The sequence below is a fragment of the Gadus morhua genome, unplaced genomic scaffold, assembly GCF_902167405.1.
Source record: "Gadus morhua unplaced genomic scaffold, gadMor3.0, whole genome shotgun sequence".
Lineage (NCBI taxonomy): Eukaryota > Metazoa > Chordata > Actinopteri > Gadiformes > Gadidae > Gadus > Gadus morhua.
In genome coordinates, this window is record NW_021964145.1 from 270,928 (window position 1) to 294,604 (window position 23,677).

A 23,677-nucleotide genomic window follows, 5' to 3' on the forward strand; every position below is an offset into this window, starting at 1 on the left:
CCTTGCCGCCCTTCTGGAGTGTCCCCACCTTCGTGTAAAGTGCAACACCTGCAGGGTCTTGGAGGCACTCCAGGTGCTTCTGCTGTACTTCCCACACGTGGCGCATGCTGTCATGGCTCACCAGACGCAGCCCTGTGGTGTCTGTGAGCTCCCACACAGATTCCAGGAGCCCTGAAATACTGCTCCGCATCTCCTCCACTCCACGCATCCTCCTCCTGCAGTGCCTCTTCATTTCAGCTGGGCTGATGGTGGCCATGAGCTGGTCGTCAGTGGGAGTATGTCCGCTGTGGCTGCTCTTCCACTCCGCTCTCTTGGCCTCCTTCAGGCGTTGCACATCCTCCTGGTCCCAGAGAAAAATGCAGGCGGAAAGCTTGGCACAAAAGGTGCCATAGAGAGGGTGGTGTTCGGTTGTGAGGCCGCAGTTAAAGCGCCTCATAAAATGGAAGCTATCCAGGCGCACTGCAGACCTCCATGGGCGAAAGAGTTTCGCCACTGCAGACACACCTGTGAAAAACAACCATTCTTAATACCATAGACCACAACACCTTTGTGTGGTTACTCCCAATTGCCTGACACTTCTCCCCAAAGTAGCATTGGTATTAAATAAATACATTTAATACAAATGCTACCAACAGTGTGTTTGTGTGTGTGTTAGTGAGTGAGTAAGAGTGTGTGTGTGTGTGTGTGTGTGTGTGTGTGTGTGTGTGTGTGTGTGTGTGTGTGTGTGTGTGTGTGTGTGTGTGTGTGTGTGTGTGTGTGTGTGTGTGTGTGTGTGTGTGTGTGTGTGTGAGTGAGTGAGAGAGCAATTTTCACACACCTGACTGGCTGCAGCAGTCCCGATCAACATAGATGGCCTCAGGTTCAGGTTGGCCCGCATTCCTATACTGGGTGACGACGCCCTGGCACAACTCCTCTAACCCTGCACCTTCACCCGTCGTCAGCACAGAGTTCAACACCTGGCCAAACTCGTTGCCGATGTTCGACATCCAGGCGGCACTGTCCCCGATTGCACCAGCCAGCTTCTTGGTGACCTGTAAAACAAACACAAGCACTATGAAGTAAACCAATTTCCTGTTTGGTTGTAATTATACAATTTTGTATATTTTTCTACTGTTGAAACCCTCACCTTCTTTGTGGAGTCCATTTTCAGGATTCTCCCATACGTTGAGGTGATCACACCCTTCATCTCCTCCACGTGGCTGAGGATGTCGTTGGAGTGGACTGTCTCAAACCACTGGGCGAGTGGAAGGGGCCTGAAGGGTGGTGGAGGAGGGTATATGGCTGCAGAGAGGACAAATGTAGCCATCTTTTTGTGCAGCTCGCAGTCAGCCAGGTAGCGGATGGTCTGCCGTGCCCACTCCTCGCTGTGACCTTCCGCTATGGCAGACTGGAGGTAGGAGGAACTGTTCCCGCTGGTCCTCGGCTTCAGGAAGGTCATCACTTTCCTATCCAGAGCCAGCTGTGTTGCGAGGAAAGCGGGAAACAGGCTCCTGTGTGCCACATCCAGCTGTGAGTGCATGTCGCAGCTCCATGGGCAGACCGGCTGCGAGCACCTGCAGCAACGTGGATAGTCCGCTCCCACAAGATAATAGCGGCTATCCACGTCGATCACCTCCCTTACCTTCCGGTAAATCCCGGAGCTGTTCATCTTTGAGGAACACTGGGGGCACTTTGAGGGGATCCCCCACATCCTCATCGGTGCCCAGATAAACAGCCTCTGCCGGAAGTACCAGCCAGGCTCAGGAGGGGATGGTTTGGGCTCCAGTGGAGGGTGAAACCAGCAGGCCTGGATCTTTTGCTTTAGTTGGCCTGTAGGCTCATACAAGCATTTGGAAACCCAGACCTGATCGGCTTCCTGGATCACCCTTCTGAACTGGTCAGGCAGGAAACCTTTCCAGTTGACCCTCTGTGCTGCAGGTGGTGGAGCTGCCGTGTGGTGTGGCGCGGCAGAGCAGGATGAAGAAGGGGGCAGAGACGGCTCTGATGGTACCCTGAAGTGTGCTGCAGGTGGTGGAGCTGCCGTGTGGTGTGGCGCGGCAGAGCAGGATGAAGAAGGGGGCAGAGACGGCTCTGATGGTACCCTGAAGTGTGCTGCAGTTGGTGGAGCTGCCGTGTGGTGTGGCGCGGCAGAGCAGGATGAAAAAGGGGGCAGAGACGGCTTTGATGGTACCCTGAAGGCATAGTGAACCACTTCGATGTGGTTCAAAAGACCAACAGTACCCTGCACCTTGGCCCCACAGGTATCACACTGCTCCTCCGTGTGGTGGTCCGACAGGTGCTGGGTGAACCGGTCTCCCTCCACATGCAGGTTGCACAGGCAGCACTGCACTCCCTCTCCTGCTTCTGCGTCTCCTCTCCCTGCCTCTGCGTTGACTGCCCCTGCCTCTGTGTCTCCTCCTCTCGCTGCCTCTGTGTCTCCTCCTCTCGCTGCCTCTGTGCCTCCTCCTCTCGCTGCCTCTGTCTCTCCTCCTCTCGCTGCCTCTGTGCCTCCTCTCGCTGCCTCTGTGCCTCCTCTACCTGCCTCCGTCTCTCCTCTCGCTGCCTACGTGCTCCCTGCCTCATCCGTCTTAACTCCTCCTGCCTCACTAGACCCAGCAGAGCCTGATGACAGATCTGCTGGCTGGGGGGGGGGGTTACAAAAAGAGGGCCATGCTATGCTACATGCAACTAAGAATCATACACTACTATACTCGTTTTCTCCAGAATGGTACAGATACATATTGTTCAATAAATAAATCCACAAAATAGAATGATGTATTGAATAGTGTTTATTCTGACATGTTAAAAGAAAATCAATAAAAAGCAAACAGGCTTTGAAAACATCAGAGGCATTACTGCAAAATCACTGAAGCCCACCAGAGGAAAAAACAAACAAACAAACCAGCAAACAATCAATTAGTAAATAATTTCACCTACCTTGTGGAACCCACAGGAGCACTTAAGGCTTCTCCCAAACAGATCCTTGGTGTTCATTTGCTTCGGCAGCGGGCAAGCATCTATTTTTTCTAAGGCCTTTTTCCATTTTGTGGCCCCAGGCCGTTTGCCTGTGGTAAAATGGAATTGGCCCCGAGCATACTTAAGGCATACATCCCTCCAATAGGAATCAGGCTTTGCTTCCTTCATCTGCAAACATCAAATGTAAAACAGGTTAATGTCGAGCTAGGCTATGTGTGTGTACAGACAGACAGATTGGTAGAAATGATACATGTGTATGTATTTATATATATTATATATGTATGTTTGTAGGTGGGTAGGTATGTTTTGCATTACTGTTTTATTACTATACAAATAAAGTTCTAATAATATTAATGTTATCATCATTATTTGTATTATTCAATCAATCAATATTTTCATACGAAGACATTGTAGCACAAAGTGCTTCACAAAATAAAAGCAGGCGAACTAAAGGATCATTATTGTTAATAATTAAACTTGGCACAATTAAACTTGTTTCATACACCTGTTTGCGCTGTTCAAGCACATAACAAGACTCCATTACCGGAGGGGATGAAACTTGGCACAACTATTTCGTTTATACGACAAATAAATACGTTATTACCTTTCTACCGATGTTTTATCTCCCGTAAGCGGTGGAAAAAATGGCTGCCACTCTAACGCGATGTTCATCGTATATTCCCGCCCCTCCCGCGTCACGTGACCTATACTGTTCGGAACTGTGTTCGGATCTCATTCGAAACTCTTTGATCTCTGAAGGAATATGTTCGGACCTGGTTAAGAGCAGGTTAAGACCTCGTTCGGATTTGTTCGGACCTTTTGTAATGTGTTCGGACCTCGGAGGCAGTCCAAAAACCGGCAGGTACGGCCACGACAACACACTTTAAGAATTTCAAGTCTCTGGCTTTTTGGAACAGGAAGAGTCTGGAACACTTAGGGTAGGTTAAGCCTTGCTTGATCTAATTTTGAAATAGTCTTCAAATTTACTGAAGCTAGCTTTGATCACATCTTGGAGACGGCAGGCATTGAACCTCAGGCCTTCTACATGAGAAGCATACGCTTTTCCGTTGAGAGAAGTCCCCTGTGTTACTTCAATTGTACATCTGTAAAACCGATTCCTGAAGCTTTGCTTAACGATAAAAGGGACAAATAGGTCATCAGTTGGCACTAGGGTATCATATATTTTATAGAGAATTTTGCTTGCCTGCCGCCGTTGTCATTGATGGAAAGTCTATTGCATTGATAGATTGCAAGTTTACAACCACAAGCAAGATTGCCAGTTAGGACAATTCCGTTTTTTATTTAACTGCAAGAAACACTTTTATCACATCTACACCAGATGATGCTGTTGCAAAAAGTGTATGTACTGCTGGGAGTTGAACCCAGGGTCCCCTGTTTACAAGACAGGCGCTTTCAGCAGCTAAGCCACAGTACCCCTATTGTATTGAACCAAAATGATAGCAAATTGTGGTCAAGCACCTCTCTGCCGCCTGCTGTCCAGGAGCAGAGCCACTCGGCCTCCTCGGTGCTCTCCATGGTCCTCCTGATGTCTGTCCTTTCTTTCTAGCCTTCTGGGTGTAGCTAAACGGTGAAAGAGACATCCATATTCTTCATTCATTCCATGGAATGTATGTTTAATTCTGGTGTACAAAATAATTACTATTTTGTACCTTGAATGCTTCTTGTCCATGTCATGGAGAGCTGTATATAGCTGGACTATGTCCGCCTCCTCCTTCATTGACAAGGCAGTGATGGTGCGATTCAAGCCAACTAGGTAGCCTGCAAGGTTATCAACCGCATCCCATCCCACAACGCCCCTTGAGTCACATTGGCTGGTCTGAAAATTGATAAGTGAGAAAAAGAAAAACCAAGCAAATAAATGTACACTCTTGTTTCTAATATGTGAGCAATGCTGATTTTACATTCATTTATCTTATTAAAATGTAACCACATTTACGTCAGTTAAATATTGTGTTTTTGAGTAAGGCGTTACAGAAAGTGTTATTGACCTCTGTGACGAGGGGTCCGGGTTCATCGTCATCCTCCACAGCACCTGGAGGATCACCTGTGTGATCAGTCATGCTGATGGTGTCATCTGGCTCCTCCTCCGCCTCAAGCACCTGCACCTGCAAGGGGATTTTGAAGACCTGTAACCACATTTACTTCGGTCAAATTTTGTGTTTTTGAGTAAGGTGTTATAGAAAGTGTTATTGACCTGTGTGACGAGGGGTCCGGGTTCAGCGTCACCCACCACAGCACCTGGAGGATCACCAGCCCCTATCGCAGCTGACTGGCACAGAATGTCAGTCATGCTGATGGTGTCATCCGGCTCATCCTCCTCCTCAAGTACCTGCGAGGGGACCTCAGGGACCTGATTTGGAGCCAGCAGGTCACCTCTGTTGGTCTGGGCCAATAAATACTCCACTGCTATGCGCTCGCCTGTAACCAGTAAAAACACAAAGATGAAGAAAGGACATACATACACACATCCATCCCTTACATGAATAGCACAATCTTCGCGCAATAGAAATGCATGTCCTCTGAATAGGGGGGGTGCCTAAGAAAAAGAGGAGGAGGGGATGTAATACTCTGGTCAATCAGTGTTGCTCTGAGATCTCTCTTACTAGTAGGTTTCCCGGGTGGAGTGAACTCTGGCACCAGAGTGGAACCAAGAACGCGCTGGCTTAAGTTGCTGAGGTGGGACATCAAGCGGACATCAAAGCTTCTGAGGGTTGAGGCCCCCTCCACATCTACTGCCTCCTTGGCCCGGCCCATGTTCCACCTCGATACTCCCTCCAGCATGTACATCTGTGTGTGAACAGCATTGCACCGCCAGCCTAAGGAACAATAAATACTATGTTTAGTCAACCATTATTGTAAAGTGAATACACATGAATACCCGACAGTGGTCATTTTGTTATTTTGAATAATTACAACACATTCTCTGTCCTAACAGAAAAGAACATTAAAAAAAGAAATGTACCTGGAATAAAAGCGCACTGGTGTTTGTGAAAACTCTCCAGGGAGGAGGACCCCCTACCACACCTTAGGACGTCCAACTCTTTGCCGCCCTTCTGGAGTGTCCCCACCTTCGTGTACAGTGCCACACCTGCAGGGTCTTGGAGGCACTCCAGGTGCTTCTGCTGCACTTCCCAGACATGGCGCATGCTGTCATGGCTCACCAGACGCAGCCCTGTGGTGTCCGTCAGCTCCCACACTGATTCCAGCAGCCCTGAGATCATGCCCCGCGTCTCCTCCACTCCACGGGTCCTCCTCCTGCAGTGCCTCTTCAGTTCGCCTGGACTGATGGTGGCCATGAGCTGCTCCTCAGTGGGAGTATGCCCGCTGTGGCTGCTCTTCCACTCTTCTCTCTTGGCCTCCTTCAGGCGTTGCACATCCTCCTGGTCCCGTGCAAAAATGCAGGAGGAAAGCTTGGCACAGAAAATACCATACAGAGGGTGGTGTTCTGTTGTGAGGCCGCAGTTAAAGCGCCTCATGAAGTGGAAGCTGTCCAAGCGCACTGTAGTTTGCCATGGGTGAAACAGCTTAGCCACTGAAGACACGCCTGTAAAAAACAACATAATTACATAGACCAACCTAACCCTGTGTGTGGTTACACCATGATTAAGCAAATTCCCAATTGCGTGTGTGTGTGTGTGTGTGTGTGTGTGTGTGTGTGTGTGTGTGTGTGTGTGTGTGTGTGTGTGTGTGTGTGTGTGTGATTTTCACCCACCTGACTGGCTGCAGCAGTCTCGGTCGACATAGATGGCCTCAGGTTCAGCTTGGCCTGCATTCTAGTACCGAGTGACGACGCCTTGGCACAACTCTTCCAACCCTGCACCTTCACCCGACGTCAGAACAGAGTTCAGGACCTGGCCTAACTCGTTTCTGATATTGGACATCCATGCCGCACTGTCCCCGATCCCGCCAGCCAGCTTCTTGGTGATCTGTAAAACAAACACAAGCACTAAGAAGTAAACCAATTTCCTGTTTTGTAATTATACATTTTATATTTTATATAGTTTTTACGCTAACCTTCTTTGTTGAATCCATTTTCAGAATTCTACCATAGGTAGAAGTGATCACTCCCTTCATCTCATCCAGATGGCTGAGAATGTCGTTGGAGTGGACCGTCTCAAACCATTGAGCAAGTGGAAGGGGCCTGAAGGTTGGTGGAGGAAGATAGACAGCTGCAGAGGGGATGAAGGTAGCCATTTTCTTGTGCCGCTCACAGTCCGAGAGGTAGCGGATGGTCTGCCGTGCCCACTCCTCACTGTGCGCTTCTTCCATCGCAGACTGGAGGTAGGAGGAACTGTTTCCACTGGTCCTTGGCTTGAGGAAAGTCACTGCTTTCCTGTCCAGAGCCAGTTGGGTGGTGAGGACAGCGGGGAACAGGCTCCTGTGTGCCACATCCAACTGGGACAGAATATCCTGGCTCCATGGGAAGGGACTAAGAGGGAAGGGTTCAAACACTTGCTGCAACGTGGATAGTCCCCTCCCACTAGGTAATAGCGGCTATCCACATCGATCACCTCCCTGACCTTTCTGTATATGCCGGAGCTGTTCATTTTCCCGGAACATTTTGGGCATTTTAAGGAAATCCCCCACATCCTCATGGGTGCCCAGATGAACAGCCTCTGCCGGTGGTACCACCCAGGCTCAGGACGAGAGGGTTTGGGCTCCAGTGGGGGGTGAAACCAGCAGGCTTCAAATTTCTGCTTGAGCTGACCTGTAGGCTCATATAGACACTTGGCAATCCACACCTGATCTGCCGGTTGGATGACTTTCCGAAACTGATCGGGAAGAAAACCTTTCCAAACTACTGGAGTTGGTTTAGGTGGAGTTGCAGTGTGGTATGGCGCGGCACAGCTATTTGAAGGAGGGAGCAGAGATGGAGTTGGCCTCGGTGGTAGTAGTGTGGGCTTCGGTGGTGATGGCGTTGGCTTCGATGTTAGGACTGTTGGCTTTTGCATCGATGGCATAACGAATCCTGCATAGTGAACCTGTTGAATATGGTTCAAAAGACCAACAGTACCCTCCACCTTGGCCCCACAGGTGTCACACGTCTCCTCAGTATGGTGGTCGGACAGGTGCTCTGAAAAATGTGCTGCCTCCACAAGCTGGTTGCACCCGTAGCACTGCAATTCCTGTCCTGCCACTGATGGCCCTGCCTCCTTGTCTCCTCTCTCTGCCTCTGCCTCTTTGTGGGACCGGGCTCCCCCTGCATCCGTGACTCCTCTCCTTGTCTCTGTGTCTCTTCTCCCTGCCTCCTTGTCTCCTCTCCCTGCCTCTGCCTCTGTGTGGGACTGGGCTCCCCCTGCATCCATGACTCCTCTCCTTGTCTCTGTGTCTCTTCTCCCTGCCTCCTTGTCTCCTCTCCCTGCCTCTGCCTCTGTAAACAATCAATTAGTAAATAACTCACTTACCTTGTGGAACCCACAGGGGGAAAATAATTTCACATACCTTGTGGAAGCCACAGGAGCACTGAAGGCTTCTCCCGAACAGATCCTTACTACCACTATGGCTCTGCAGTGGCAAGCATCGATGTTCTCCAAGGCCTTTTTCCATTTCTTGGCCCCTGGCCGTTTGCCAGTCGAGAAGCGGTAAAGGCCCTGGGCATATTTTATACAGAGGTCCCTCCAGTAGCTGTCTGGCTTTCCTGGCTTAGTCATCTGCGAACATTAAATATAAAACAGGTTAATGTCGAGCTAGGCTATGTGTGTGTACAGACAGACAGAGTGGAGGAAATTATTATAATGTGTGTGTGTGTGTGTGTGTGTGTGTGTGTGTGTGTGTGTGTGTGTGTGTGTGTGTGTGTGTGTGTGTGTGTGTGTGTGTGTGTGTGTGTGTGTGTGTGTGTGTGTGTATTTATGTAGGTAGGTAGGTATGTTTTGCAGTACTGTTTTATTATTGTTAATAATTAAACTTGGCACAAGCATGTCATAAGCATGTCTGGACACATCTGCACTCTGCCCCAACATATAACGAGGCTCCATTACCGGAGGGGACGAACCCTGGCACAATTATTTCACATCACAAGACATCATTAAACGGCAAATAAATAAGTTATTATTGGTCTTCTGATTCTATCATATCGCCAATATCCCTACACTGCTGGCCGTAGTAGGTATGTTTTGCAGTACTGTTTTATTATTGTTAATAATTAAACTTGGCACAAGCATGTCATAAGCATGTCTGGACACATCTGCACTCTGCCCCAACATATAACGAGGGTCCATTACCGGAGGGGACGAACCCTGGCACAATTATTTCACATCACAAGACATCATTAAACGGCAAATAAATAAGTTATTATTGGTCTTCTGATTCTTTCATATCGCCAATATCCCCACACTGCTGGCCGTAGCCACACAGTTTTAGTATGCACAGCAGTCAGAAGCTCCGTTAGAAAAGTGGCCAAGTGGCCAGGTAACAAGAAAGTTGAAATACAAAGTTGAATATCATGCTGCCGGGACGAGAAATGCAATCGCAAATGCAAGTATTAATCAAGTTTCCAAACCTTTTTCCCGAGTCTGTAGTGATGCGGTGGAAAAGAATGGCTGCGACTTCAGAGTTGTACATATATCTCTCTGTAGCTCTGCTGCGACTCTAAAGCGATAACCACGCCTCCTCGGTCACGTGACACAATTCGGAATCAGTGTTCGGACAGTGTTCGGAACTTGTTCGGACCTCGTTCGGACCTCGTTTGAAACTCTTTGATCTCGTTCGGAATGTGTTCGGACCTCGTTCGGAATGTGTTCGGACCTCGTTCGGAATTGTTCGGACCTTTTGTAATGTGTTAGGACCTCGGAGACAGTTAGAGTTCCAAGTCTCTGGCTTTTTGGAACAGGAAGAGTCTGGAACACTTAGGGTAGGTTAAGCCTTGCTTGATCTAATTTTGAAATAGTCTTCAAATTGACTGAAGCTAGCTTTGATCACATCTTGGAGACGGCAGGCATTGAACCTCAGGCCTTCTACATGAGAAGCATACGCTTTGCCGTTGAGAGAAGTCCCCTGTGTTACTTCAATTGTACATCTGTAAAACCGATTCCTGAAGCTTTGCTTAACGATAGAAGGGACAAATAGGTCATCAGTTGGCACTAGGGTATCATACATTTTATAGAGAATTTTGCTTGCCTGCCGCCGTTGTCATTGATGGAAAGTCTATTGCATTGATGGATTGCAAGTTTACAACTGCAAGAAACACTTTTATCACATCTACACCAGATGATGCTGTTGCAAAAAGTGTAGGTACGGCTGGGAGTTGAACCCAGGGTACCTACACTTGGTTCCCTGGGTTCAACTCCCAGCAGTTTACAAGACAGGCGCTATCACCAGCTAAGCCACAGTACCCCTATTGTTTTGTTTACTTGATACACCAATGAAAAAGGTCTCATGTAGCGTGGCCCGATCATGTGTTAAGCTATCAGAACTGGCGGCTAAAGGAATTCCAATTGAGTAGGTTACTTACATTACACAACTTACTGATGTGATTAGAACACTGCCTCTTCTGTGAACTAGACAGTCACTATGACAGTCCCAGCCATAGCACCCCTCTCAGTTCAGGAGAAATGCTTCAGCAAATGATTGGGAAGACAACGAAAGAGGTCTGCAGTAACATGACATATTTCTGTTGATCCTTTAAACAGTCCCTTAAACATACACTGATTAACCTGTACAGTTGACAGCAGGATTCGAACCTGCGCGGGGAGACCCCGATTGATTTCTAGTCCATCACCTTAACCACACAGTTTCGACATTTCAATTCTCTATCATGTTCAAACATTAGCATTCTGCAACATTTTTGGTAGGTAAAGCATTGCGTGACCTCATTTTGTTTAAAGATTCATTACACAGTAACATTCAGCAATGTTTCGTGATCGGATCATTTGGTAACACTTTATAATAAGGTGCCATAATAAATAGCAAACTAGTCATTACCTAACCCTTTGTTAATATTTGTTAATTGTTACTAAAATATCTATTTGGCACAAGTTAATAGTTTTTTCATCATTAATTAAATATTAGTTGTTTGCATACAATCTGTATGTTAATGTTTTAACAAATAGAAAACTATCTATTAACTAATATTGTATTAATATTCATTAATAGTTAACTAAATGTATTTTTGGCACTAATTAAGTTATTTCTTACATTATTTAAATGTTTATTTACAAACTATATGTTAATATAACAGTTAATGACATATTATTATTTAACTAATTGTTATTAATCTGTGCTTCTGCCTGTCCCAATATGAACCACTCCTCATAGGACTCTTACAATGAAGTTGGTTAAGCTTAATTAATATATTAGTAATATATAACTATCAGTATGGGGGACCCTTATAATAAAGTTGGTTAAGCTTAATTAATATATTAGTAATATATAACTATTAGTATGGGGGACCCTTATAATAAAGTTGGTTAAGCTTAATTAATATATTAGTAATATATAACTATTAGTATTGGGGACCCTTATAATAAAGTTGGAACAGTAATCATTAATTATTAACAAATATTTATTCTAACATTTATTAACGATAGCAAATATTTTAACTCTCACACTGGAAATGAATTATCTCAGCACACACTGTTGGGAAGGGGGATGAAAATACTTTATTTATAACTCTCTTACAAATAACTAGCTTTTTGTTTTCTACTGGAACACTGACCACTGATGGTTAACCTGATGGTCTACTGGAACACTGACCACTGATGGTTAACCTGATGGTCTACTGGAACACTGACCACTGATGGTTAACCTGATGGTCTACTGGAACACTGACCACTGATGGTTAACCAGATGGTCTACTGGAACACTGATCATTAAACTGATCAAAAAAGAGGATCAAACTAGAATGCCAACAGAATGTATAAAATGGTATATCAAATAAACAGAGAAAGAGAGAGGGTTTCAACCAGAGCGTGAGGAAAAGAGAGAAAGACAGTGAGACAGAGCACAATAAAGTGAGGGAAAGACAGAGTGAGAGACAGGCAATATTTCTTAACCACTCTTGAAAAAAAACAACACGAACGGGTAAAAAAATTATAATTATGCTCTCTTTGCATACGGGATTAATTTGCATTGACTTTTTAAGTCATCTATTTTTGTCTGAACCTGAGCATCACCTTTAATGTAGTTTTCGCATAAATTTGCTACATCTTTCAGCTTTGCCTGTTTTGTTTTATCGAGGAGCTTTGTGAACTTGGCAGGTGACGCTGTTGTCAACTCTGCAATGCTTGCCGTGGACCTGACTGTGAGTTCGTTCACCCCTGCGTATGCACAGGAAGCCGACAATTTCAAGCCCTGATTGTATGCTTTCAGGACCTTCTTGTATCTTCTTATCACTTCAAAAGGGCCACAGGCTGCAAGGAGCAAATCATAAAGAAAAACTACATTATGGACGGTACATAAAAATGTGTGTTCACAACGGTGCTATGAGTTGAAATGCTTATTGTATTATTATGTGGCAGCATACAAGACAAGACAGTATTCCACCTAGTTCCTTTAAATAGTTTGTCCACTTTATTAGGGTAGAATTCAAGGGATACGTCACCATTTGGGGTATTACACAAATTTTCCACTTTCCCTGGAGTTAAGTAGCCTAATTGAGATTTACCTTTCTCCAGTTCATCCAGCCGTTTTGAGTCTGACGGTAGCATTTTTGGCTCCAGCCAAGCATAGATCATTGAATCAGATTAGACCATTATCTCGCCCATTAGCATCTTGCTCAAACGTAACTAAGAAATCTGATATTTTCCCTATGTAATACTTCAGTAATTACAAAGTCTACCAACAGAGAATGAACATGGTGACCAGTACCGTGGCTTGCACAACTTGACTTAAAGGGATTTTGTGGAGTGAATCAACCTGTAGCCCTGTTGTTTCACATTGCCTAGTGCTGTCGATAGGCATGAGAACGACAGAATTCCATGCACGGTAGACCAAATAGCGTAACGGCAGCCAACGCTAACTGCTGAGGGCATGTGAGTTTCGTTTTCATATGCCCGCATCTGGTCTACGTAGTAACTATTGCTGTCGTTCTGATACCTATTGACAGCACTCGGCAACCTCAAACAACAGGGCTACGGGTTGATTCACTCCTGATAATCCTTTTAACACATGGAGGGACTATTTTCAGATGTGTCAGCAAATGTCCTAATTTACTATGCTGGAATGAGAGTATAGTTCCATGTTTTATCAGAATATACAATCGCCACATTTCACTATCCACTGATTTTTTTTTTGAATTCTTAGTCACTTTTGAGCAAGATACTAATAGGCGAGATGCTAATGGCCTAATCTGATTCAATAATCTATGCTAGGCTGGAGCTAAAAGTACTACCGTCAGACCAAAGTTACTGACCAAGGTAGAGCAACATAATACATTACAATGGGAGTAGTCTCGCAAAGCCAGACCAAACTACAGCAAGTAGAATGGTCTGGAACCACGCTATTTAGAGCCGTCTATCCGGGGGGAAACTGGGCTGGCCTGTTTTTATTTCTTTAAACCAATCACAATCGTAGGGCGGGGCTAACCCCGGGAAGCAGCAGCGGTGCGCAATACGGGAAAGCCAGCAACCGGAAGGGGAGGAGTAGCGGTGGAATCCGACGCTAGCGCAATAGACGCTGTCCATTTCCGCTCAGCCAGACTACAATGGGAGTAATCGTGAATAGTTCCAGTCTGCATAAGTGGGAGTGTCACATAACGTCACAATGTAAACTTTTCAATTAACTTCTGTATGAGGTATGAGGGCTCGACTCTGGGATTTCCCCCCCTCCCCCTTCTGAAAATAGAACACAGAATTTAACAGACATTTGTGCTTCTCGCTTCACTTTTAACCCCTCTAACCCTCTGGTCAAACTCAGAGAAAGGCTGAATGACCTGGAGAAAGGTAAATCTCAAATGTTGAAGACAAGGGGAGGTGGAAAATGAATTTGCTCCATAAAGGATAGATTCAACGTTTTACTAGAGTTTTACCTCTTTTGCGGACATCAGTCACTTTGTGGTGCTTCCTGGCCTTCTTTATTTTGTTCTTTGTCTTTGAAAGTCTGAGTTTTCCCTTGCCCTTTCGTTTCATCTTCTCATCTGAGGAGGAGGAGGAAGAACAGGAGGAGGACCGGCTCATTGACGACAATGATGAGCAGGAGGCAGTGTCTTCCTCTGAAGATTGTTCTTCTCTGAGAGCTTTAGACAGGTCTAGACAGTACAAAAAAACAAAGATTAAACTGATGTTGCTGATGCCTTATACAGAATACCATTTCTTCCTTTTTGTTCCAAAAAAGGTAATATTTTGTGGAAACATGATGTCACATGTTTGAGCGGAGGCGGAGGGGAGCATTTTGTCGTCCTTCGCTGCAGTTGTGTTCTTTCTTAAAACTTTCCCAGATCTGGTGCCTGCCGACATTACGTACACTTCCAAATAAACTAGCGAGCCTGACTTTTTTTTATTTGGTGAATGCTCAGCGCCACCGTACATTAACCTATAACCCCAAGGAAGAATTGGAGGGAAAGAGCCATTATGTACATTGTGCTAACAGCGCTCTCAGTCAAGCATAGATGGGTCTGAAGACATGCTGTGTACACAATGACAGGCTTAGCTAGGAAATTTAGAATCCTTATTGAAGGTTGCCGATCAACTAAAAAACATTTAAAATTAATTAAGTGGCTACAGAAAAAACAAATCCTCAAGCAGAAGATGAAATGCAAAACCTGCAGAGGCAAAATGAAAATGACAAAGAAGTCTTGTGGAGACTACTATGAATGGTAAGTTGGTCTTCTTCTTAAGTTTACTGTCAAATTTACTCTTGACTTTTTTGTTAAAGAAATATATTCATATGTTAATCCACAGGATGTGCAGAGGGGGCTTCAATCACAGGAACAGAGTGAAGCCGTCTATAAGGCACAAGGAGGCGCCCAGATGCCCATTTTTTTGTTTGTTTGACTGTTGCTATGTATTTGTAGTTTTGTCACTACTTTTACTGTATTTGAGTGATGATTAAGGCCCCGTCCACACGAAGCCGATTTCATGGCGAAACCGCAAAGGTCTTGTACGGTTCGGCCTTCCGTCCACACGAAGCCGGCGAATCCGCTGACCGAAACCGCAAACTTCTGAAACCACCCTCGGAGGTGGTTTCAAATCTACCCGGTTTCGTTTTGGATTCGTGTGGACGCCTGAAACCGACTGAAACCGCAAACCATGACGTCATCGCCCCCCCCCCCTTCAATCCTCTAGCCAATGACTGTTAAGCCCGCGGAGTCTCACCCTTTATGCGCATGCTCGCCTCTTTTCTTATTTATTTTCCTTCTGGATTTCTGTAGCAGAAGCAGCGCCCCTTATGGGCCTGGCTTGTGTACTACAGCGTTTCTACAGGTCTACCCGGTTTCGCTTGGCTTCGTCTTTACGGAGATACTTCGAAACCGGATAGATCGAAACCGTAACGGTTTCGCCCGTTTCGGCTTCGTGTGGACGGGGCCTAATTGTTTGTATGTTCAGATTTTAATTGGACCCCAGGAAGACTAGTCTGCCGCTTCTGCGACAACTAATGGGGATCCATAATAAAAAATAAACAATAAACAAGTCATTTACAGGTAAGATTATTACACAATAATGTAGGCTAAGGATAGATGAGTGGAGTGTTTTCATTGTGCGCCTGCATGTAGCCTATGGTAATGTAATTTTAACGTATAGCTTGAGAATGAAAGGGAAGGTGAGAATGAAGTGAAAGGCTCTTCTGCCAAAGTGCACCACATACACCAGCAGCCAAAATGTGACATTAAAATAGCCTGCAGCCTGTCAAGTAGCCTGTCAAATGTGATGTGAAGCCTTGCGATGTGGTGTGAAGCCCTACGCATACCGGCTCTGTTACTAATGTGTTACACGTGTGCTTTCTATTTTCTGAATATTATTATAGTCTATGTGTGTGTGTGTGTGTGTGTGTGTGTGTGTGTGTGTGTGTGTGTGTGTGTGGAAGGGGGGGGGGGGGGGGGGTCTGCTGAAGAAATGCTCATAATTTGTGATGTTTGTTTCAGGTTTTCACAAGGACTGCGTTTAAGACAGATTGACATGATGATGGATGAGATATCAAGGAGTCCGACCTCTCTTTCAAAGATGGCAAAGAAGCTACGAGAAGTATGTATTTGGGCACTTAATAGAAGAAGGAGAAGGAAGGGACAGCGATTGGGTGGAAGACACGAGTATGTGGTGATCGACGAAAGCCACTTCAGACATAAGAGAAAGGTGAGAAAATATTGTTTGAATTTTCATAACATTTACATAAAATATCAGAGTAACAACTACCATAATTAAAATATGCTGGAAAATTAAGTGGTAGACATCACTGACAACAACACACATTGATAATAGTAAAGTACATACACACGCATTGTGCACCCATTCCCCTACACCAGGGGTACTCAAGTAGAAATGATGAGGGGCCACAAAAAATTTTTTCAGTGACTCAAGGGGCCATTTATTGGGACCGTGTACGTCCGATAACGTATCATAACATAACGTATGTATAACATTTACAACATTTTATAACATAACATTTCCTTTTTATTAAAAACAAAAATATTTCCTAAAATAAAAATATAATTTTAATTTGGGCATATATTAAAAAAAATAACTATATGAGTAGTTATCTAAAAAAAACTATAAACTTATATATAAACTATTAATTATTTTTTTAATAATTAAAAAAACTTTTCAAAACAGCTCGAGGGCCATTAATAGACACCCCGCGGGCCACAAAAGGCCCGCGGGCCGCTACTTGAGTATGACTGCCCTACACACTGCATTCGGCCAAGTGTCATTCTTCACATTCAGCCCCAACCTACACACACTCATTTACCCACATGTGCCCACTACTCTACCCCGACAGCTCTGCCCCTAGCTCTGCCCATCATCAAAAAAAACCTCCACTGATGTATTCTGTATATTGTAAGGCCCCCCCTCCCCCCTAACGCCTGCTACCACCCCCCACTCCACACACCCCATAGCCCATCACCAGAAAGCCCCCCGCCCCTCCTGCCTGCAAACCCCACCCAGCACTTGCCCATTCGTCATACCACTTCATCACCTTATGCCTAGTACACAACATCATACGAGTTCAGCCTCTGATTTGGAGAGTGCCGACACCCCTGCTAACTCTCCATTGTTAAAACCACATGTCTGGTATTTTTATAATTGGGAGTCTCGAGTTGGTGCATAGGGCTGATCTGTAACTTCGTTATACACACCACTGGCACAGGTAGAGCCTCAGATTACATGGTGACGTCATGTTTAATCCCTTTGAAAGTGTTAACATTAGATCAGGGGCAAGTTCAACCGATGCACCGGTTCTCGCAAATTAATTGCCGATTGATTTACGAGGCAAGTTCTTTATCTGTGATGTCCAAGCCGACCCTACAATCCCTCAATAATCCCTCCCCAATGTCCAACATGCACTTTACATCTTTACAAACTCAATTTCCTTGCATTTCTTACACCAGTAACTATGTGCATGTGACAATAAAACTTTGTTGTATCCTTGTGTAATGCATCCTTTATACACAGAATGTGTTATGCTTCATGATCACTTTCTCTTTTGTTTTGTTTTAATACAGTATGGGAGAGGCAGAGCGGCTAGGGGGTGGAAAAGACAAAAGAGGGTTTTTGGCATGTTGGGCTTGAAGAAAAGTGATGGGAAGAGTCAGAGACCAATCCTGCGCCTGGTGGACCAGCGAACCAGAAGAGAATTTGTCCCTTTGCTATGCCGACATGTAAAAATGGGCTCTTACATCATTAGTGATGAATGGCGGTCATACCGCGTAATTAATGATCTGGGGTTCAGACACTTGACTGTAAACCACAGTATGTGGTATATGGATCCTATTACAGGAAACCATACACAGCACATTGAACGTGCTTGGCGAACTGTTAAGGAGCAGGTCTGGAGACAAAGGGGCAACCGGACAGAAGAACTGTTGTCAGACCACCTAAATGTGATTGAGTGGCATGAATGGATTGCAAAAAAGTACCACAGTGGTCCATTGGGTAGGATTTTGCATGACATAGCAGAGATGTACAAACATCTCTGAAACACATACACAGTCTTTCATTAAAGGCACACCAGGCAACATTTATAGGTTAATTTAACAGCTTCTTAGTCACTGATGATTAAATTGCTAATTACCGGGTGAATGGAGCGTCTCTCACCCATCTCTAAAAACATTGCCTTGTGTGCCTTTAAGAAACCTATTAAATCTTAAAAAAAAGCTATTGGAGAGTTCTTTGTTAGAGAGTTATAACTAAAGTATTTTCATTCCCCTTCCCAACAGTGTGTGCTGATATCATTCATTTCCAGTGTGAGAGTTAAAATATTTGCTATCGTCAATAAATGTTATAAAAAATATTTGTAAATAATTAATAATTACTATTCCAACTTTATTATAAGGGTCCCCAATACTAATAGTTATATATTACTAACATATGAATTAAGCTTAACCAACTTTATTATAAGGGTCCCCCATACTAATAGTTATATATTACTAATATATAAATTAAGCTTAACCAACTTTATTATAAGGGTCCCCCATACTGATAGTTATATATTACTAATATATTAATTAAGCTTAACCAACTTCATTGTAAGAGTCCTATGAGGAGTGGTTCATATTGGGATAGGCAGAAGCACAGTTTAATAACAATTAGTTAAATAATGTCATTAACTTTTATATTAACATATTGTTTGTAAATAAACATTTAACATTTAAATAATTAAGAAATAACTGTTAATTAGGGCCAAAAATACATTTAGTTAACTATTAATAAATATTAATACAATATTAGTTAATAGATTGTTTTCTATTTGTTAAAACATTAACATACAGATTGTATGCAAATAACTAATATTTAATTAATGATGGAAAAACTATTAACTTGTGCCAAATAGATATTCTAGTAACAATTAACGAATATTAACAAAGGGTTAAGTAATGACTAGTTTGCTATTTATTATGGCACCTTATTATAAAGTGTTACCGATCATTTTTGACTTCTACCTTATAAAAGGGATTCATTCATATTCATCGCATCACCTACACTACAATTTGGAGATGCCGAATTGAACCCGGGACCTCATACATGCGAAGCATGCGCTCTACCACTGAGCTACATCCCCTTTGTGTAATAATCAGTACATCTCTACTATCAATACCCGAAGCTTAATGATACAGCCAATCAATAGGTTGACTTGCACTAGGCCATACTAAGAGATGAAGATATTTGGCCTGCCTGCTAAAAGCAGAGGTGGTAAACTGGTGTGGCAGATTTCAATCATGGAGCGGGGGATCCAATGGATTTCTAGTGCATCAGCTTAACCGCTTGGCCAGGACAATGGTGCTTATCGACCTCAAGTCTATCAGCTGTTCGAACAGTAACAGACTGCAACGCTTGAGGCTGTGGGATCAAATTGTGAAATAGTCCTACACCCTTGACCACAGCTTGCTTTGATCACATCTTAGTGATCGGACCTCAGCACTCCTACATGAGAAGCTTTACAGATGAGCCGAAAACAGATTACTTCAATTGTACATGTGGCAACCGATACATGAAAGTTTGCTTAACGATACAAGAGGGGAAATCGGTTATCGACTGGCAGTACGGTATCATACATTTCTTAGAGAAGTAGTCTGCGTACAGATGGCAGAACTGGCCAACGCTTGTCGGCAGGCCTGAATCTTCGTCGTGACGCAACAATGTTTTTCTCTTCTGTGGCTGTCAACACTTAGTGCATAAACGTACCGTACTCATATCAATGTGTTGACCGGCACTAGCTTTTGAGCGCACACTAGCTTTTGAGCGCACAAGCGCACAAAAGCGTGCGCATTTGAAATCGCACGCACTGATTAACCTGTATCGTTGACGACAACACAGTTTCAATTCTCTCACTTGTTTCGAACATTAGCAATCGGCAACATCTTTGGTAGGTTAAGCATTACGTGACCTCATTTAATTAAAATAGCACACACCTGACTTTTCTAGGGCAATAAAATGGAGATGCCAGGGATTGAACCCGGGGCCTCATACATGCAAAGCATGCGCTCTACCACTGAGCTACATACCCTTACTGCCTAATAATTTACATTTTAAACCTGCTTCGGAAAACACCAAGGGTTTTCTCGTCCATGGCATTCAGCACTTGGACCTGACAACACTAGTCTTCGGATCTATCAGACCTTTAAATATTAACATTTTATATTTGGAGAACATGTTGTCAAATAACATCGAATGCTAAGTGCCTGTCCAGATAATGCCGGATTTTATATATGGCGCCTTCTACATGCTTAGATTCACATATTTGCACTGATTTCATGCAGTTTCACCGTAATATGAGCATGTGTTGGCTAAACAAGGGAATGATTGATCGTATTCAGATAGAACCATTGTCAGCAGGATTCGAACCAGCGCGGGGAGACCCCAATGGAATTCTAGTCCATCGCCTTTACCACTCGGCCACAACAACACACTTTTAGAGTTCCAAGTCTGTGGCTTTTGCGAACAGGAAGAGTCTGGAACACTCAGGGTAGGTTAAGCCTTGCTTGATCTAATTTTGAAGTAGTCTTCAAATTGACTGAAGCTAGCTTTGATCACATCTTGGAGACGGCAGGCATTGAACCTCAGGCCTTCTACATGAGAAGCATACGCTTTGCCGTTGAGAGAAGTCCCCTGTTTTACTTCAATTGTACATCTGTAAAACCGATTCCTGAAGCTTTGCTTAACGATAGAAGGGACAAATAGGTCATCAGTTGACACTAGGGTATCATACATTTTATAGAGAATTTTGCTTGCCTGCCGCCGTTGTCATTGATGGAAAGTCTATTGCATTGATGGATTGCAAGTTTACAACTGCAAGAAACACTTTTATCACATCTACACCAGATGATGCTGTTGCAAAAGGTGTAGGTACTGCTGGGAGTTGAACCCAGGGTCTCCCGTTTACAAGACAGGCGCTTCCACCAGCTAAGCCACAGTACCCCTATTGTTTTGTTTACTTGATACACCAATGAAAAAGGTCTCATGTAGCGTGGCCCGATCATGTGTTAAGCTATCAGAACTGGCGGCTAAAGGAATTCCAATTGAGTAGGTTACTTACATTATACAACTTACTGATGTGATTAGAACACTGCCTCTTCTGTGAACTAGACAGTCACTATGACAGTCCCAGCCACAGCACCCCTCTCAGTTCAGGAGAAATGCTTCAGCAAATGATTGGGAAGACAACGAAAGAGGTCTGCAGTAACATGACATATTTCTGTTGATCCTTTAAACAGTCCCTTAAACATACACTGATTAACCTGTACAGTTGACGGCAGGATTCGAACCTGCGCGGGGAGACCCCAATGGATTTCTAGTCCATCACCTTAACCACACAGTTTCGACATTTCAATTCTCTATTATGTTCAAACATTAGCATTCTGCAACATTTTTGGTAGGTAAAGCATTGCGTGACCTCATTTTGTTTAATGATTCATTACACAGTAACATTCAGCAATGTTTCGTGATCGGATCATTTTTGACTTCTACCTTATAAAAGGGATTCAATCATAATCATCGCATCACCTACACTACAATTTGGAGATGCCGGGGATTGAACCCGGGACCTCATACATGCGAAGCATGCGCTCTACCACTGAGCTACATCCCCTTTTTATAATAATTAGTACATCTCTACTATCAATACCCGAAGCTTTGCTTAATGATGCAGCCAATCAATAGGTTGACTTGCACTAGGCCATCCTAAGAGATGAAGATATTTGGCCTGCCTGCTAAAAGCAGAGGTGGTAAACTGGTGTGGCAGATTTCAATCATGGAGCGGGGGATCCAATGGATTTCTAGTGCATCAGCTTAACCACTTGGCCAGGACAATGGTGCTTATCGACCTCAAGTCTATCAGTTGTTCGAACAGTAACAGACTGCAACGCTTGAGGCTGTGGGATCAAATTGTGAAATAGTCCTACACCCTTGACCACAGCTTGCTTTGATCACATCTTAGTGATCGGACCTCAGCACTCCTACATGAGAAGCTTTACAGATGAGCCGAAAACAGATTACTTCAATTGTACATGTGGCAACCGATACATGAAAGTTTGCTTAACGATACAAGAGGGGAAATCGGTTATCGATTGGCAGTACGGTATCATACATTTCTTAGAGAAGTAGTCTGCGTACAGATGGCAGAACTGGCCAACGCTTGTCGGCAGGCCTGAATCTTCGTCGTGACGCAACAATGTTTTTCTCTTCTGTGGCTGTCAACACTTAGTGCATAAACGTACCGTACTCATATCAATGTGTTGACCGGCACTAGCTTTTGAGCGCACACTAGCTTTTGAGCGCACAAGCGCACAAAAGCGTGCGCATTTGAAATCGCACGCACTGATTAACCTGTATCGTTGACGACAACACAGTTTCAATTCTCTCACTTGTTTCGAACATTAGCAATCGGCAACATCTTTGGTAGGTTAAGCATTACGTGACCTCATTTGATTAAAATAGCACTCACCTGACTTTTCTAGGGCAATCAAATGGAGGCCGGGGATTGAACCCGGGGCCTCATACATGCATAGCATGCTCTCTACCACTGAGCTACATCCCCTCAGCTCAAGAAATTTCATTTTAAGCCTGCTTCGGAACACACCAAGGGTTTTCTCGTCCATAGCATTCAGCACCTGGACCTGACAACACTAGTCTTCGGATCTATCAGACCTTTAAATATTAACATTTTATGTTTGGATAACATGTTGTCAAAAAATATCGAATGCTAAGTGCCTTTCCAGATAATGCCAGATTTTAAATATGGCGCCTTCTACATGCTTAGATTAACATATTTGCACTGATTCATGCAGTTTCACCGTAATATTAGTATGTGTTGGCTAAACAAGGAAATGATTGATCGTATTCAGATAGAACCGTTGTCGGCAGGATTCGAACCTACGCGGGGAGACCCCAATGGATTTCTAGTCCATCGCCTTAACCACTCGGCCACGACAACACACTTTTAGAGCTCCAAGTCTCTGGCGTTTTGGAACAGGAAGAGTCTGGAACACTTAGGGTAGGTTAAGCCTTGCTTGATCTAATTTTGAAATAGTCTTCAAATTGACTGAAGCTAGCTTTGATCACATCTTGGAGACGGTAGGCATTGAACCTCAGGCCTTCTACATGAGAAGCATACGCTTTGCCGTTGAGAGAAGTCCCCTGTGTTACTTCAATTGTACATCTGTAAAACCGATTCCTGAAGCTTTGCTTAAATATAGAAGGGACAAATAGGTCATCAGTTGGCACTAGGGTATCATACATTTTATAGAGAATTTTGCTTGCCTGCCGCCGTTGTCATTGATGGAAAGTCTATTGCATTGATGGATTGCAAGTTTACAACTGCAAGAAACACTTTTATCACATCTACACCAGATGATGCTGTTGCAAAAAGTGTAGGTACTGCTGGGAGTTGAACCCAGGGTACCTACACTTGGTTCCCTGGGTTCAACTCCCAGCAGTTTACAAGACAGGCGCTTCCACCAGCTAAGCCACAGTACCCCTATTGTTTTGTTTACTTGATACACCAATGAAAAAGGTCTCATGTAGCGTGGCCCGATCATGTGTTAAGCTATCAGAACTGGCGGCTTAAGGAATTCCAATTGAGCAGGTTACTTACATTATACAACTTACTGATGTGATTA

General features: G+C 44.2%; 1 protein-coding gene and 5 non-coding genes across 6 annotated transcripts; all 6 read right to left on the reverse strand.

Annotated features, from left to right (window-relative positions):
• Nucleotides 1–1,877: 1,877 nt before the first annotated feature.
• On the reverse strand, nucleotides 1,878–8,627 carry LOC115539181 (uncharacterized). Its single transcript, XM_030350324.1, has 11 exons — nucleotides 8,419–8,627; nucleotides 6,991–7,405; nucleotides 6,797–6,902; nucleotides 5,939–6,520; nucleotides 5,580–5,792; nucleotides 5,171–5,394; nucleotides 4,965–5,081; nucleotides 4,626–4,792; nucleotides 4,435–4,536; nucleotides 2,518–2,620; nucleotides 1,878–2,171 (listed from the first exon to the last, which is right to left on the reverse strand). The coding sequence occupies exons 1-11, from the start codon at nucleotides 8,625–8,627 to the stop codon at nucleotides 1,878–1,880; spliced, it is 2,532 nt and encodes an 843-aa protein (XP_030206184.1).
• Nucleotides 8,628–19,052: 10,425 nt separating this feature from the next.
• Nucleotides 19,053–19,122, reverse strand: trnaa-cgc (transfer RNA alanine (anticodon CGC)). The gene has a single exon. It is a non-coding gene; the product is annotated as a tRNA-Ala (tRNA).
• Nucleotides 19,123–19,995: 873 nt separating this feature from the next.
• Nucleotides 19,996–20,067, reverse strand: trnaa-ugc (transfer RNA alanine (anticodon UGC)). Its single transcript has one exon. It is a non-coding gene; the product is annotated as a tRNA-Ala (tRNA).
• A 317-nt stretch (nucleotides 20,068–20,384) lies between these two features.
• Nucleotides 20,385–20,466, reverse strand: trnas-aga (transfer RNA serine (anticodon AGA)). Its single transcript has one exon. It is a non-coding gene; the product is annotated as a tRNA-Ser (tRNA).
• A 1,110-nt stretch (nucleotides 20,467–21,576) lies between these two features.
• trnaa-cgc (transfer RNA alanine (anticodon CGC)) lies at nucleotides 21,577–21,648 on the reverse strand. The gene has a single exon. It is a non-coding gene; the product is annotated as a tRNA-Ala (tRNA).
• A 1,262-nt stretch (nucleotides 21,649–22,910) lies between these two features.
• Nucleotides 22,911–22,992, reverse strand: trnas-aga (transfer RNA serine (anticodon AGA)). The gene has a single exon. It is a non-coding gene; the product is annotated as a tRNA-Ser (tRNA).
• Nucleotides 22,993–23,677: the final 685 nt, after the last annotated feature.

What these genes read in the sequence shown, in the direction of transcription:
- LOC115539181 (XM_030350324.1), bottom strand. Translation starts at nt 8,627, where the DNA reads ATGACTAAGCCAGGAAAGCCAGACAGCTACTGGAGGGACCTCTGTATA. An exon ending in CCGGACCCCTCGTCACAGAG is followed by an intron (nt 4,793 to 4,964) that starts GTCAATAACACT and finishes ATCAATTTTCAG; the next exon opens with ACCAGCCAATGTGACTCAAG. An exon ending in GGACAGCAGGCGGCAGAGAG is followed by an intron (nt 2,621 to 4,434) that starts GTGCTTGACCAC and finishes CCCCCCCCCCAG; the next exon opens with CCAGCAGATCTGTCATCAGG.